At 40.2% G+C, this 14594-nt stretch overlaps 1 protein-coding gene across 17 annotated transcripts in view; it reads left to right on the top strand.

Moving 5' to 3' along the window:
- The window catches only part of PLCB4 (phospholipase C beta 4), a 413770-nt gene that overhangs the window by 362288 nt on the left and 36888 nt on the right, over nucleotides 1-14594 (top strand). For all 17 annotated transcript variants that reach the window (XM_055266705.2, XM_055266699.2, XM_055266709.2 and 14 more), the window contains 2 exons: nucleotides 6268-6356; nucleotides 7709-7859. In XM_055266705.2, the coding sequence (XP_055122680.1) occupies nucleotides 6268-6356; nucleotides 7709-7859 (240 nt within the window). The remainder of the gene's footprint in view (nucleotides 1-6267; nucleotides 6357-7708; nucleotides 7860-14594) is intronic.

Here is a 14594-nt window from a genome sequence, read left to right as displayed (position 1 = left end):
CTTGAATATGCAAAACTTTGGCCAAGAATATACCAGATTTATTTAACCACTTCCTCAAGTTATTTTTCTGGGCTGAGGCAAGGAAAAAATAAATACCATTTCCAAGTACAGTTACACAAGTAGGTAAGTATGAGATACTTGAGGTAGAGCTTTTCATTCTCTGATTACAGATTATTTTAAATGTGGCTATTAAAAATCAATTTCCTCTTTTGATAGACAGCACTCTTCGTATCTACCTATCCATATGTCTCACACGTATATGCCTCTGGCCAGTGGAGAAACCGAATTACAATGAAAAATTCTCTCAAAGATGCCAAGATGGGCCTTCACTCCCTAATGCTGAGCCCTTTGCACTTCGGCAGAGAATTTTTGTCAGAACTGTCTCCAGTATTCCAATGCCATTCTTCTGCGTTGATCTATAACTCCAGCTACAGAAAGAACACATGCCACCACATGACCCAATTAGACATCCTAGAAAGGGATATCCAATCTTTTGGCTTCCTTGGGCCACATTGGAAGAATAAAAATTGTCTTGAGCCACACATAAAATATACTAACACTAACGATAGCTGATGAGCTAAAAAACACAACAAAACAAAACAAAACAAAACAAAAAAGACCCATAAAATTAAAAAAATAAAAATAAAGTTTGTGCATAATTCTCATAATGTTTTAGGAAAGTTTACAAATTCGTGTTGGGCCACATTCAAAGCCATCCTGGGCCACATGTGGCCTGTGGGCCATGGGTTGGACTTGCTTGTCCTAGAAGTATCTAGTTTGTTATTTGAAATTGCTAGGAATGAAGCATCCATTTCAAATAGCCTGCTAACTTTAGCCTTGCTCAAGGCATTTAGTCCTTTTGTAATCTCTTTTTTGTCTTATCTGATTTAATTTGAACAAACCTTACTTTACACTTTTCATATTTTTGTTGCATTTTGTTCAAGAACATTATATTGCATTATTGTATATTGTAATTTCTTAAAGGTGAAGGCAGCATCCAACTGCAAATAAAACATCTCAAATAAGATGTTTCAAAAAATAAGACCCAAATAAGGCAGGATGTTAGGATCTGGCATCATTATGTTCCTAATAGTGTCTAGATTTGTTAATATTGGTAATTCAAGATAGATTAAATAATGGTATTTATCCAGCTAATGGATAAATCTTCAGCAGGCTCTGATTTTGTTATATCATATAGATGACATCTACATAATCCGATAGCAGATGGCTGATGAGAGCACCTCAGATAGCTTGCCTGTGACAAACAAGACAATATGTGGATTCAGCTAGGTCAGGATTGTGTAGAATCAGCCCTAGAAGCTGAGACCAAGACATTGCTGCATAAACAGGAGGAAAACCACTGGTATTTTAGCAGGAGGTCTCCAGGGGCTGCTGGACCCTCCATAGTCTTAATGATAAAGCCTGCCTTGTACACTTAAGCACATGACTTTTTATGGAAGATGCATACCCAAGAATTTAAGTAGTGAATTTTTTTCCCCTCAATTACTGTTGGCAATCAAATGTACAGTTGTCTTGTTCTCCCTCTGCCCTAGTTTCCTAGCACTACTGTAACAAATAACCACAAACTGGGTGGTTTAAAACAACAGAGATGTATGGAGGCTAGAAGCCTGAGACTAAGTGGTGGGCAGGGTCATGCCCCCTCTGAAGGCTCTCAGAAAGAATCCTTCCTTGCCTCTTTCTGGCTTCTGGTGGCTCCAGACAGTCCTTGGCATTCCTTGGCTTGAAGATGCACCGCTCCAGTCTCTGCCTCTGTTGTCACATGGCCTTCGCCCCTGTGACTCCATGTTCTCTCCCTTCTTATAGCGACACTAGTGGTTGCATTTATGGCCCACCCTGATCTAGTATGATCTCATTTCAGTCCTTTTCTAAAACCTAAGCAAAGACGCTATTTATAAATAACATCACATTCTGAAGTTCTAGGTACACAGGAGTTTTGGTGGACGCTATTCAACCTACTCCACTCGCTTAATTCTGCTTTTAATTTTTATTTTTTATTCTTTTTGAGACAGAGTCTTGCTCTGTCACCCAGGCTGCAGTGCAGTGGCATGATCTCAGCTTACTGCAACCTCCACTTCCCAGGTTCAAGCAATTCTCCTGCCTCAGCCTCCCGAGTAGCTGGGATTACAGGTGTGCACCACCACAAGCAGCTAATTTGTGTGTGTGTATGTGTGTGTATTTTTAGTAAAGATGGGATTTCACCGTGTTGACCAGGCTGATCTCAAATTCCTGACCTCAAATGATCCACCCACCTCAGCCTCCCAAAGTACTGGGATCACAGGCATGAGCCACCGTGCCCGGCCTCTGCTTTATTTTCTCAGTAGTCTTTCCATTCATCATTCTTCAATAACTATTTTAAAGCTTATTAAGAACAAATTTTGTTAGAAATGCCTATCAGGCATATGAGTTATATAAAGTGCTATATTATTTAACTAAACCATTAACTTTCTGATAAAATGACAAAGAAATCATTTTTGTACTAAGATATTCCTAAATTCATCTTTTTATAGAAAAGTTGAAAGCCCATCTAAGTATCTACCAGTGGGGAATAGTGTGATATAGAAAATCAATGTGACATTACCCATTTACTAAAAATAATTTTCAGAACTATGCAGATAAATGCATCAATGAAAATGCAGGTTATATACCTTTTAATAAACCACGGAAAATATGTATTCATGTGCAAAAATGACACAAAAGTATACAAAAATGCTTGGTTAGGATAGAAGGATCGTTTAATATCTTGCTTTATTGATTCTTTAATGTCTTGCTTTATTGATTCTGTAACTTGTTTTAAGTAATTCAAGTACTGTTTGTTATTCCTATGGAAAAGACTACCAGTTACTCCTCAAAAATGCCATATACTCTCTTCAGGCCCCTAGACTGATTATATGTCATTAAAAATTAGCGAGTATTTGTTTCCTAACCACCCAGTCCTGTGTGTTATCACTGAAATGGGCCATTAGGATTGGATACTTGGCAAAACATATCTGACGTGGGAATGTACAGAGAAGCATAGACCAAGTATATCTCCTCCAAAGAAGGGCAGAAAAGTTTAATGGATACAAGTTAAACCTCACTCTGCCTCATAATGGTGTGGACAAGTGGCAGGAAGAGGCATTTGGGAGTCAGGCACAAAGAGTTGTGCTAAAAGTCTAGGTTCGTCAAATTGTGTCTTCATGTGCTGAAGGACCTTCATCATGCCCACTTCATGGCATCCTGATGACGATGAGAAAGCCATGTGGTTCTCCTAACATAGCATCACCTCATGGTTGACCAGTGACCACAGGGCAGAAGGATGCTGAGTAGAAAGGACGTGAATTGGCATCAGAGGAGTCTTCTGAACATTGCATTCCCTCTCTAAGCAATGGAGGTAGACCCCGTGTCTCCTCCAAATACTACTGACTGAAGAGAGATGTCAGCACCATCAGCACCATTAAAAGTAGTGTTGGGAGCCAAAGTATTGCCATGAGAATCACTGATTGGTTGTGAAGAGAGATAGCAGCAGTATGAATGTAGAGATCGAGCTGCCACCTCCTGAGCCTACTTGAGGAACTTATCATCACAAGTGGGACAACCAGCCTTTATGTCCCTCAATGTGATGCATATAAAGTCACAGCACCTCCTAGAAGTATCCTTAAAGAAAGATGTCAAGAGGGATTGCTTTAGACTAAAATTGACTTAAGAGACATAATTATCAGAGACATAGTGTGAAATTTGGTACCTTGATTCAAACAGTGTAACTGTAAATAGGGGAAATATTAAGATGGGCTGTGCATTATACCATAGTAAAGAATTATGCCCATTTTGTTCGATATAGCATTGGAATGGTTGGCTCCAAATTAAATTTCGAGCTGCAGAGGCAAGTTATTAGGAATTAAATGTTCTGATATATGGAATTCACCTTAAAATATTTCAACAGAGAGGAAAGAGAAAAAATGAAAGGAATATAACGGAAATGTGGCAAACGAATGTTTATAATTGTTGGGTTGTCATCATAAATACATGGGGGGTTATTGTATTGTTCTCTCCACTTTTGTGTGTACTTGAAATGTTTTTTTTTATTTTTTTATTTTTATTTTAATTTTTATTTATCTATTTATTTTTGAGACGGAGTCTCGCTCTGTCGCCCAGGCTGGAGTGCAGTGGTGCGATCTCGGCTCACTGCAAGCTCCGCCTCCCGGGTTCATGCCATTCTCCTGCCTCAGCCTCTCCGAGTAGCTGGGACTACAGGCGCCCGCCACCACGCCTGGCTAATTTTTTGTATTTTTAGTAGAGACGGGGTTTCACCGTGGTCTCGATCTCCTGACCTCGTGATCCGCCCGCCTCGGCCTCCCAAAGTGCTGGGATTACAAGCGTGAGCCACCACGCCCAGCCTTGAAATGTTTTATAATAAAGAGTTTAAAATATATAAATAAATTCCTAGAATATTAACTTGCCAAAAATAATTGTCTGTGATTTTTTTTCCTGAGCAAGATTTAAGAACTAATTTTTCCACAGCTGCTGTTGAGAGGCAAAGAGTTCTTAGGGATCATGGGTGATAAAAACAGACCTTCTCACGTGCCACTGGTGGGAGAATAAACTGATGCAATTTCGGTGGGGTGCAATTTGGCAATAGCTACCATAGGACAAATACTCTTACCCATCATTCTAACGTCTAAGAATCTATTCTATAAATATATGTAGAGGTATGCTATGAAATGTTCAAAGACATTCACTACAATACTTTAATAGCAAAGAACTGGAAGGACAAACTGTCTACCAATAGGAACTGGTTAAAGAAATTATCGCCATTCAGAGGATGGAAAGTTTAAGCAACCCTTATAATTAATGTATTAGAGCTATATTGCCAATATGAGAATGTTTCCCAAGATATTTGACATTAAAAAATGGTGCAGAAAACTATGAACCCATTTGGAGTTTTAAAAAATGTCTGAAAGGATACAATAAATGGATAATAATAGTTACCTTCTGGGCGTAGGATTGGCAAGAGAGAAAGTTTTCACTTTTCATTTTATATATTTGAATGTTTACCATGTGCAGATGTTATTTTATTTTATTTGTTTATTTTTTTTTTTCTGAGATGGAGTCTCACTCTGTCACGCAGCCTGGAATGCAATGGCACGATCTCTGCTCACTGCAACCTCCGCCTCCTGGGTTCAAGTGATCCTCCTGCCTCAGCTTCCCAAGTAGCTGAGATTACAGGCATGCGCCACCAAGCCCAGCTAATTTTTGTATTTTTAGTAAAGACAGGGTTTCACCATGTTGCCTAGGCTGGTCTTGAACTCGTGACCTCAGGTGATCCACCCTTCTTGTGTTCCCAAAGTACTGGGATTACCGGTGTGAGCTACTGCGTCTGGCCAACCATGTGCAAATGTTATTTTCTGTTACAAAAAGGAAAAGAAAAAAAAAAATTGAAAGCGAGAGAATTATGTGCCCTGTGTACTGAGAATGTTATCTTAAGAATTTTCCTAAGATTGTAATTAGGAAGGCGATTCTGTTAGGGAAAACTTTGCGAACTTACACAGTATTTAAAATGTATAAATTAGGATGGTTTCAAGTTAACAAGAATAATTTTGCCTTCTATAGTATGAGTAAATTGTACACAATTATATGAAACTCTGAAAGTACTTGGAAATCTTCAAATGGCATTAATATAAAATATGAAGTTCTACTATCTTTTAAGTTCAAGTTATACCTGAGAAAACACTAGGGAAATATTTCATTTTGTCTACCATGGAACCAAAATTGGCTTTGAATATGTATTATCCTTCTGTATCGAAAAATAAGACCTACATGCCTCACGTACTTTTTATGTTCATCATCTCATTGAATTATCATGATTATTCTGCAGGGCAGGTGGTATCCACCCTAATTTCCAGATAAAGAAACTGAGGCTGGGGAGACATTAATCAACTTGCTGAAAGTCACACACAAGTGAAGAAACAGTCTAGAACCCACACACTTCACTCAGTTTGTCCTGACACTTTGCCTCCTTCATATCAGGAAAAACTTCATATCAGGAAAAACTAAATTAAAAAATCATCTGGTATTTGGCCCTTGCTTTTACTCCTTTCTTGTTTTCTGCGACTAGCTGTGCCTTCCTCAGTGTGTCTTATGTCCTAGGAAAAGATCGTTAACAGAAAGCACAACAGGTATCCAGGATTGTAGTTTATGAAGCAGAGTTTTCTTGAATATTTTCAGTAAAACAGAGAATTAACAGCTCATTGGGGTTTTTTTTTCCCCTAGATATTGTGGATGCTTTATCAGATCCAAAGAAATTTCTCTCAATTACAGAAAAGAGAGCAGACCAAATGAGAGCTATGGGCATTGAAACTGTAAGTAGAAATGGTTGATTAAAGATGGTCAAGTTGTGGGAGTTTGATTATCAAACAGCGTTTATAAAAGCAAGACAAAGTAATGAATTAGCAAATTTAAGGAGGGTTTTTTAAACTGAGCTCATCAATTCAACAATAATTAACTTTCTACAAAAGTGTGGCATGTTTAATAAAATGTGACCGCCATCAGAAAAATCCACTTCATCATCAGTGGCTTAACTCACATCTGGGGACCCCTTCCCCATTAGAAAGAAAATGCAAAACATTTGTTATGCTTTTGGGAAAGTTTAAAATGTAGGTGGAGCATTTCTAATCAGAAAAATGCAACATCCGAAATGTTCCAAAATTCAAAACTTTTTGAGTGCTGACATGGGATAGTCATACCTTTGCTTTTTGAAGGTTCACTGTACATAAACTTTCTTTCATGAACAAAATTACCAAAAATATTGTATAAAATTACCTTCAGGCTGTGTATAAGATGTATATAAAACATAAATGAATTTTCTGTTTAGACTTGGGTCCCATCCCCAAGATACCTCATTATGTATATGTAAATGTTCCAAAATCTGATATCTAAAACATTTCTGATCTCCAGCATTTCAGATAAGGGATATTCAAACTGTACTGTACAGGATGTTTCTGTGATACACTGAAATACCAGTTAACCCAGTTCAGTGAATTAATGATAATTGCTTTTTATTTTTAATTATTTATTTTTTAACAGATAGGATCTCGCTCTGTTGCCCAGGCTGGAGTGCAGTAGTGTGATTATAGCTGACTATAAACTTAAACTCCTGGGCTCAAGCCATCCCTCCACCTCAGCCTCCTCAGCAGTTGGGACTACAGATGCATGCCACTGTGCCTGGCTAATTTTTTTACATTTTTTGTCAAGACAGGGTCTCACTCTGTTGCCTAGGTTGATGTCAAACTCTTGGCCTCAAGCAATCCTCCCACCTTGACCTGCCAAAGCATTGAAAGTACTGGCGTGAGCCACCATGGCCAGCCAAAATGCATTTATTATTGATTTTTCACTGTTTGCCAGCCTTTCATCCCAATCTTCTCCCATTCCAGTGCACACATGGGTTGTTTCTTTATTTTTAAATGTTCTCTTTACCAGACTCCTCAGTTTGGAATGGATGTAGCATCTCTCCAATAGGTAGAAAAAGAGAAAGTATTCTCTGCTTGTTAAGAAGTTGGATCTTCCTTCCTTGGCTGGATCCTTTGCCTTTAAGAGAGTAGAAGTCTAGGAAGAGTATGGTAGAAGTTTACTGGATTCAGTAAAATAAAGAATGTACAAGATATTTGACCTTGAGTGACATTCATTTGGGTCAATGTAAATGTTTCTGTTCCAGAGTGACATAGCCGATGTGCCCAGTGACACTTCCAAAAATGACAAGAAAGGAAAGGCCAACACCGCCAAAGCAAATGTGACCCCTCAGAGTAGCTCTGAACTCAGACCAACAACCACGGCTGCCCTGGCCTCTGGTGTGGAAGCCAAGAAAGGTGAGAGAGAGCCGTTGGGTTCCTTATCTTCTGCACCTACCTTAATTACACAGGGTACAATATCTATAGCTTTAGGAAATATATAAATTCGAAGTTCTTTGTGGGAAAGAACCTTTTACACAGTGATGTTAACTAATTCATCCCCACTCTCTTCCAGACCCTCCCATAGGTAATTATCTGGACAGGCCGTGGGCTCACGAACCAACATAGTTACTCCTATTGGACATTTCTAAATTCTCGTACTGATAATTTTCCCCCATAAGTAGAAACATGATTATTTGTTTGTAAAATTATCAAATAAGTACTTGAAGGCCAATTCCATGTGGTTACCTGTAGATGAAACAAAAGGTCATTAAGAGGTGACATCACAAAGAATCACGTGTCTCATATTCAGCCAGTATATAGGGAAACAACTGTGCTGGTTATTTTAATTGGTTTCCATACTAATTGGCCAAACATCCTTTGATTGGATGGTGCCCGTTCCATACTGAGGGAAAGCGGGCAGGGAGAATGCTGATAGGGAGTGGCAAGGAGTTCATTTTTCTTGTTCTGGAAAGAATTCTGGGGTCACCTTGAGAAGGTCATGGGAAATGAGTCAAAGGAGTATTTTAAGAAAATTATAGTCTTGGCAGAAGAATTCATTGAAAGTGGGCACGCTAAGGGCAAGGTAAGAATTATGATACTCATGCTTCTGTTATAACACACCTATCACATTGTGTTAATAAAGTATTAACAACCAAAGAAAGAGGTTATTGCAGGTGAGACCACACCTCATCATCAGTGTGTCCCTGGAACCATGCCTAGTTAAGATCTAGTAGTCTATTTTCTCAGGAAGTAAAGGGCTGTTTAATGAATGATAGGGGCAAGGAAATCTAGATTAAGTTGGAAATTGTCAAAAGGAAGGAAGAATAGAAATAAGTTGGCAGCTTGAGGCCAGGTGCAGTGGCTCATGCCTGTAATCCCAGCACTTTGGGAGGCTGAAGTGGGCGGATCACGAGGTCAGGAGATCGAGACCATCCTGGCTAACATGGTGAAACCCTGTCTCTACTAAAAATAAAAAAAATTAGCCAGGCATGGTGGCAGGCCCCTGTAGTCCCAGCTACTCAGGAGGCTGAGGCAGGAGAATGGCGTGAACCCGGGAGGCGGAGCTTGCAGTGATCTGAGATAGTGCCACTGCAGTCCAGCCTGGGCGAAAGAGCGAGACTCTGTCTCAAAAAAAAAAAAAAAACAAAAAAGGAAAAGAAAGAAGTCGGCAGCTTGGATATGGGCCTTAGGCAGAAAGGGGCTTTGTGGTAACTCAGACTTCAAGGACAGATCCCAGAGATAAATGGTACCATTGAGAGAAGTACAGGAGTTAGGAGGAGGAGCTGCTTTTGGTAAGGAAGATGATTTTGGTCTTGTACATCACTGAGGTCAAGCTGTTGCTGATACATCTGGGCAGAAATATGCAATTACCAAATCTGTATCAGGTGGAGAAAAAGAAGGAGGGACAGAGAAACAGAATAAGAATACTTAGAAGGCAGAAGGAATGGGAAAAAAGGAAAAAGAGAGATCTATGTTCTAAGAAGGATTAGTTTTGAGAAGACGCTGTAGACAAGTCCAGAGAAGTGAAGACTACAAAATTATTGTTGAACCAGGGGTGATTGGATGATGAGGGTAGAAACATGGTTAGAAAAATGTGAGACATAATTTAAGACATAAAATGGTTGTTCTGGAGGACAGTAGCATGTTGGTAGGAACTAATAAAGAAAAACAAGGAAAATGCAAAAGAGAGTACATGGTAAAACAAGGCTATAAGGAAGATCTGAATCAACAGAAGGGGTGAAATTCAGCTGGATAAGGAAGGAAGAGATATGTTCTGTCTGAGCCAAGAAGAATGAGTGAATAGAAGTTTCAGGATAGACAGGAAGAATTCTGACAGACGGTGTATCAGTCAGCTTATGCTGCATAACAAATGACCTCAAATTTTAGTAGCTTAAGACAACCACCATTTATTGAGATCTTGTTTCACTGAGTTGGTTGGTCTAAGCTGGCTTGGCTAATCTCTGTGTCTTGCTTATGCACCTGTGATCAGCTGATAGGTTGACTGGAAGGTAGATGTGAATGACCTTATGCACATATCTGTCATTTGGCAAGTTGTTTCACATTATCCTGAAGCCTGAGCAGGCTTGTTCATATGATACTCCCTGAGTTTAAAGAGTAGCCCTTTTCCAGCCTCTTCTAGTCTCCCATTGGCCATAGCAGGTCACAAAGTGAACCAATATTCAAGGGGTAGAGAAATAGGCTCTACCTCTTGATTAGAGGAGAAAGAAATAGTGGTCATTTTTGTAGTATAACACAGATAGATTTTATCTGATCTAAGAAGTTGGTTAGGTGGCTGCTCTCTGCTGAGAAAGGTAGAGGTAGAACTGAAAAACAACAGTATAGAAAAGCTTTGGAGTTGCCCCTGGCTGGAATAGAATGATCCACAAAAAATAAGGTGAAGGTCTGCCACATAGCACACAGGACCCTGGTGAGAGTTGCTGGCGTGTATTAAGTTGATGTAGCTTGATCTCATTACTTCTTCAGCAGTGCCCAGAAACTCAGCAACAACTGTGGACAAAGTACAGCTTAGAGAGTTGCAAGCCTGAAATTATCATAATGTGTATGGTCTGGGACCAAAAGTTTGAAGAGCATTAAGTTATGACACTGTAACAGTTGGCTATTGCTGTGTAACAAGCAATCACAAAAGTCAGTAATTTAAATAAGTAAGCATCTATTATAGCTCATGAGGTTGTCTGGATGGCTTTTCTGGTTATGGGTGGATTAGTATCAGTGACTCAGCTGATCTTAGCTATGTTTATTCAAATGTTTGGGGTTCAGCTAACGTGTCATTGGCTGGGGCAAGTGGGCTGTCTTCCTTGTGGACTCTCATCAGCTTAGCCTGGGCTTGTTCACATGGTAGTTGCAGTGTTCTAAAATGGAGGTGAAAGTACAGATGCTCCTTGACTTATGACAGAATTACATCCTCCTAAGCTGAACATATCATTAAGTCAAAAATGTGTTTAATACCTAAGCTACCGAACATCATAGCTTAGCTTAGTCTAGCCTATTTTAAATGTGCTCAGAACACCTACATTAGTGTACAGTTGGGCAAAATCATCTAACACAAAGCCTATTTTATAATAAAGTGTTAAATATTTCATGTAACTTATTAAATGCAGTACACTGTAGAGTATACAGCTGACTGGGAGCTGAGGTTTGCTGCAGCCCCAGCGCATATCCCTAGCTTAGGAAAAGATCAAAATTCACAATTCAACATATGCTTTCTACTGAATGCATATCACTTTTGCATCATCACAAAGCTGAACCACTGTAAGTTGAACCATCTGTATGTCAGGTTCCTTGATGAGTCCTAGACTTAGAACTGGCATGGCATCCTTTCCACTACATTCCATCATCCCAAGCAAGTCACATGGCCCAGCTCAGATTCAAGAGTTGGGGAAACAGATTCCACATATTGATGGGAGGAGTTCCAAAGTCACATGTAAGTAGGTGTGGAAACAGGGAGGGGTGGAATTTTTTGGCCATTTTTGCACTCAGTGTGCCACCCTGATCATAATATATAGGTTAATGTTCCAGTGGGGTAGATACTAGAGGAGAGAGACTTTGCTAGGAAAGGAAAAGGTTAAAGGGAACCAGGAATAAGATGAAAGTAAAAAGCTTGCTTGGTAGGTATGAGGGAGTGAGTGAAGTTGGCAGGATGGAGATTGCAGTCAGAAAGAGGTTACTCTAAGCTACTTGTCTTGGAGGAGGGGCAGTTTCAAGCAGTGTTAATATCCCGTTTACAACTGTCAGTGGGAGTTGAGGTAAAGTGGAGACGAAGATTTCTAGAATGGAAGGCATCAGAGGAAACAGAAAGAAAAGTCACTCAGCATATTCTTCTCATGCATATTGAATCACTGTGTTGGATGTCTGGGAATGCCTGCATAGGAAAACCACAAGTCAGATACTGAAGTTCATGGGGCAGGGCAGTGTGTGACCTAAAAGGACACATGTGGAGGTAGTTAGGCTCAGCAGAGCCTGGTGTAAGTAAGAGGTCTGTTCTTTTGTATGATAGTTTTTAGGAGAATGGCATGGAAGTACAAGAGAGAAGTCTGTAGGTGTTCTTCCCACGCCTCTCCATGGATTGGGGTGGGGTGGGGTGGGGAATAAACTCTACTCCAGGAGCCTTTGGGGGAAGTGATGTCATTTGAGAAAGCAAGCCTCCATTTCTTTCTAGAAAACTGTCTTAATTTGAGTCACCCCAAAGACCCTGAGAGAAGGCTTCCAGTGCAAGTAGTTTATTCTGGGATGCAGTGGACATGGATAGAGATGTGAAGAAGTGACACCAGGGAGGGAAGGCAGCCAGTAATTAGAATGTTTTAAAGCCAGTTGCCAGTAGGCACCTGGAACTTAATGCCCTGGAGAAACTCTGGGGGCTGGTATTGGATGTACTTCTCAGAGGTCTCCTCTTAGAGGGTTGAGGGAGCTGGGGAATGTATACCCTGACTCCTGTCAGCCTTTTCTTGAGGGTTCCCATGGAAGGGATAAATTCTCAGCATTCAGACGCTGGCAATTGGAAGTGAACTAGAAGAGCTGATGTAGAGAGGGCATAGTGTGTGGGTGGAGCAGAGAGCATTTGCTGCAGACATCTATGAACGTGGGGAGGTGTGAAATTCCAAACTGTTTTTCTTAGACATTCAGCCAAATAGCAACGACTGCACCAACACGACTTTATTTTTTTTTCTAATTTTAAGAATAAAGGATTAAGAAAACCCAGCTCCTAATTTCCAGATTAGCGATTAAGAGAAAACAAGTTGTTAAGGAACTATGCTGATATGAACAAAAACTTTATGTAGTGAAACTTCAATTAGCCAAAACCTTTGGGGCCCAAAATGTGCTGCCTAACCTACTTTCATACCAGGGAAGCCTGTAGACCTGCACAGTCCTATATAGTAGCCACTAACCACATGGGGCTACCACTAACGACATGGGGCTATTTGAATTTATTTAACAATTAACTTAAAAGTTAAACCTTGAGTTCCTCATTCATACTAGCCACATTTCAGGTGCTCAAGAGCCACAGGTGGCTAGAGGCCATCAGTTGGACAGACCCACGCGTGGAACATTCCCATTATCGTGCAAAACTCTATGAGGAAGGCTGTTCTTGGAACGCAGATGGAACTGTGTCCTCTTCTGTAGAGTGTGGGCTTTTTTTCTAACTAAATCACTTATGGGAACCAACATTTTTACAAATTGTGTCTTTCCCCCAAAACACAAAACCAGGTAGTTGAGGGAAGTTTATGTTTTTGTAGGTTCCTTTTAATCAAGACTTAGTTGAACCAAGACCAAAAAGAAAATAAAAATTGAGAGAGAGAAAGTAAGTTTCATCAGACTGGGTCAAACTCTTAGAATTTGCTAGATCTCTGGAGGACCTTGCATACTCCCCAAATCCTGTATGTTCATTTTACAGATGAGAGAGCTGAGGCCTAAAGACAGGGAGCTCTTTGTGTGCCAGGAGTCACTCCCTTGCCTTACCCTGCCTCAGTCACTAGAGAGATAGCTTGTGAAAGCCAACTTAGGAGATCAGTAGAGAGCCCCATGGACCCCTTATACCCCAATCATAAAATGTTACAGATCACAAGGCTGATTTCCCTCAGCCAAAACTTTCCTACTGTGGCCTGACCACCCTATCATTGAATGTGCACATCTTAAAATGAATAAAAGGGAAAAACAAGAGCCTGGGACTTGATGCCTATCTTTCTTGAATATATCATACCTAGCCTTTGGGATTCTAATGGAAATCAATTATAGCACAGAGTACACATTCATTTTTTTTTGCCTAAGATGAAAATCTGCAGTCAAACAGAAACTGTTTGAGGATCTGGCTACAACTGTTGTTGCCATGACAACACCTGGCCTAGCATCACTCAGCAGGATGACTTAGTGTATTACCCTAGCTCCTCCTGGTATCCTCCTGTTATACACTGGTTTGATTTTATTATTTCCTGTATGTTTAAGGCATTGCTATGCTCAATAGCACATTGCTTAAATGCTAAGATTGAATTTGGTAAAAGGGAGAAGCCAGAAAAAAAATGTTTTATTCTTTCACAATGACTGAATTGAGAATAGAGTTGGGAATTAGTTGACTGGTATGATATACCTTGAAATACAAAGGTAAGAGTAAGGATAATAGATACTTTCGTGCCTGATCAGCTCCCCTTTATGGGTTCACTATTCCATCTCACAGCTCCTGTGAATTTTGGTTGATTGGGCATTTCACCTGCCCTTCTCCAGAGAATTGCCCTGGGACCGTGAGAGTTCCCTTGCCTGAAAGGTTTTGCGAAACCTCTGTAGCACTCAGCTGATTGATCCAGGGTTACAAAAGCCCAGCCTCTTTTTGCCAAGGTGGAACGACTCTTGGGTGCCATTTGTACTGAAGAGCTCCCTGCAGGATCAGACTGAGGCTGGATTTCTACTAGAAACACACCCTACCTTGTTCCTCTGCCCTGCTCCACTTCTTTCATTCCCTTAGGGGTTTCTCCTGAGAGTCTGCCCTCAATCAATCACATGCACGTGAATCCCCTTCTCAGGCTCTGCTTGTAGGAAACCTGACCTAAGTTAAGACGTTCAACATTTCAATTGTCCAGTTAATTGCTTTGTAATGGGAACTTAAGATGTTTATATTCATCACATGTAAAGCTGCTTCAAAGT

Source organism: Symphalangus syndactylus, chromosome 24, assembly GCF_028878055.3.
Source record: "Symphalangus syndactylus isolate Jambi chromosome 24, NHGRI_mSymSyn1-v2.1_pri, whole genome shotgun sequence".
NCBI classification, from domain to species: domain Eukaryota; kingdom Metazoa; phylum Chordata; class Mammalia; order Primates; family Hylobatidae; genus Symphalangus; species Symphalangus syndactylus.
The sequence above is the reverse complement of the archived record's forward strand: the minus strand, read 5'-3'. Positions and strand labels throughout refer to the sequence as shown.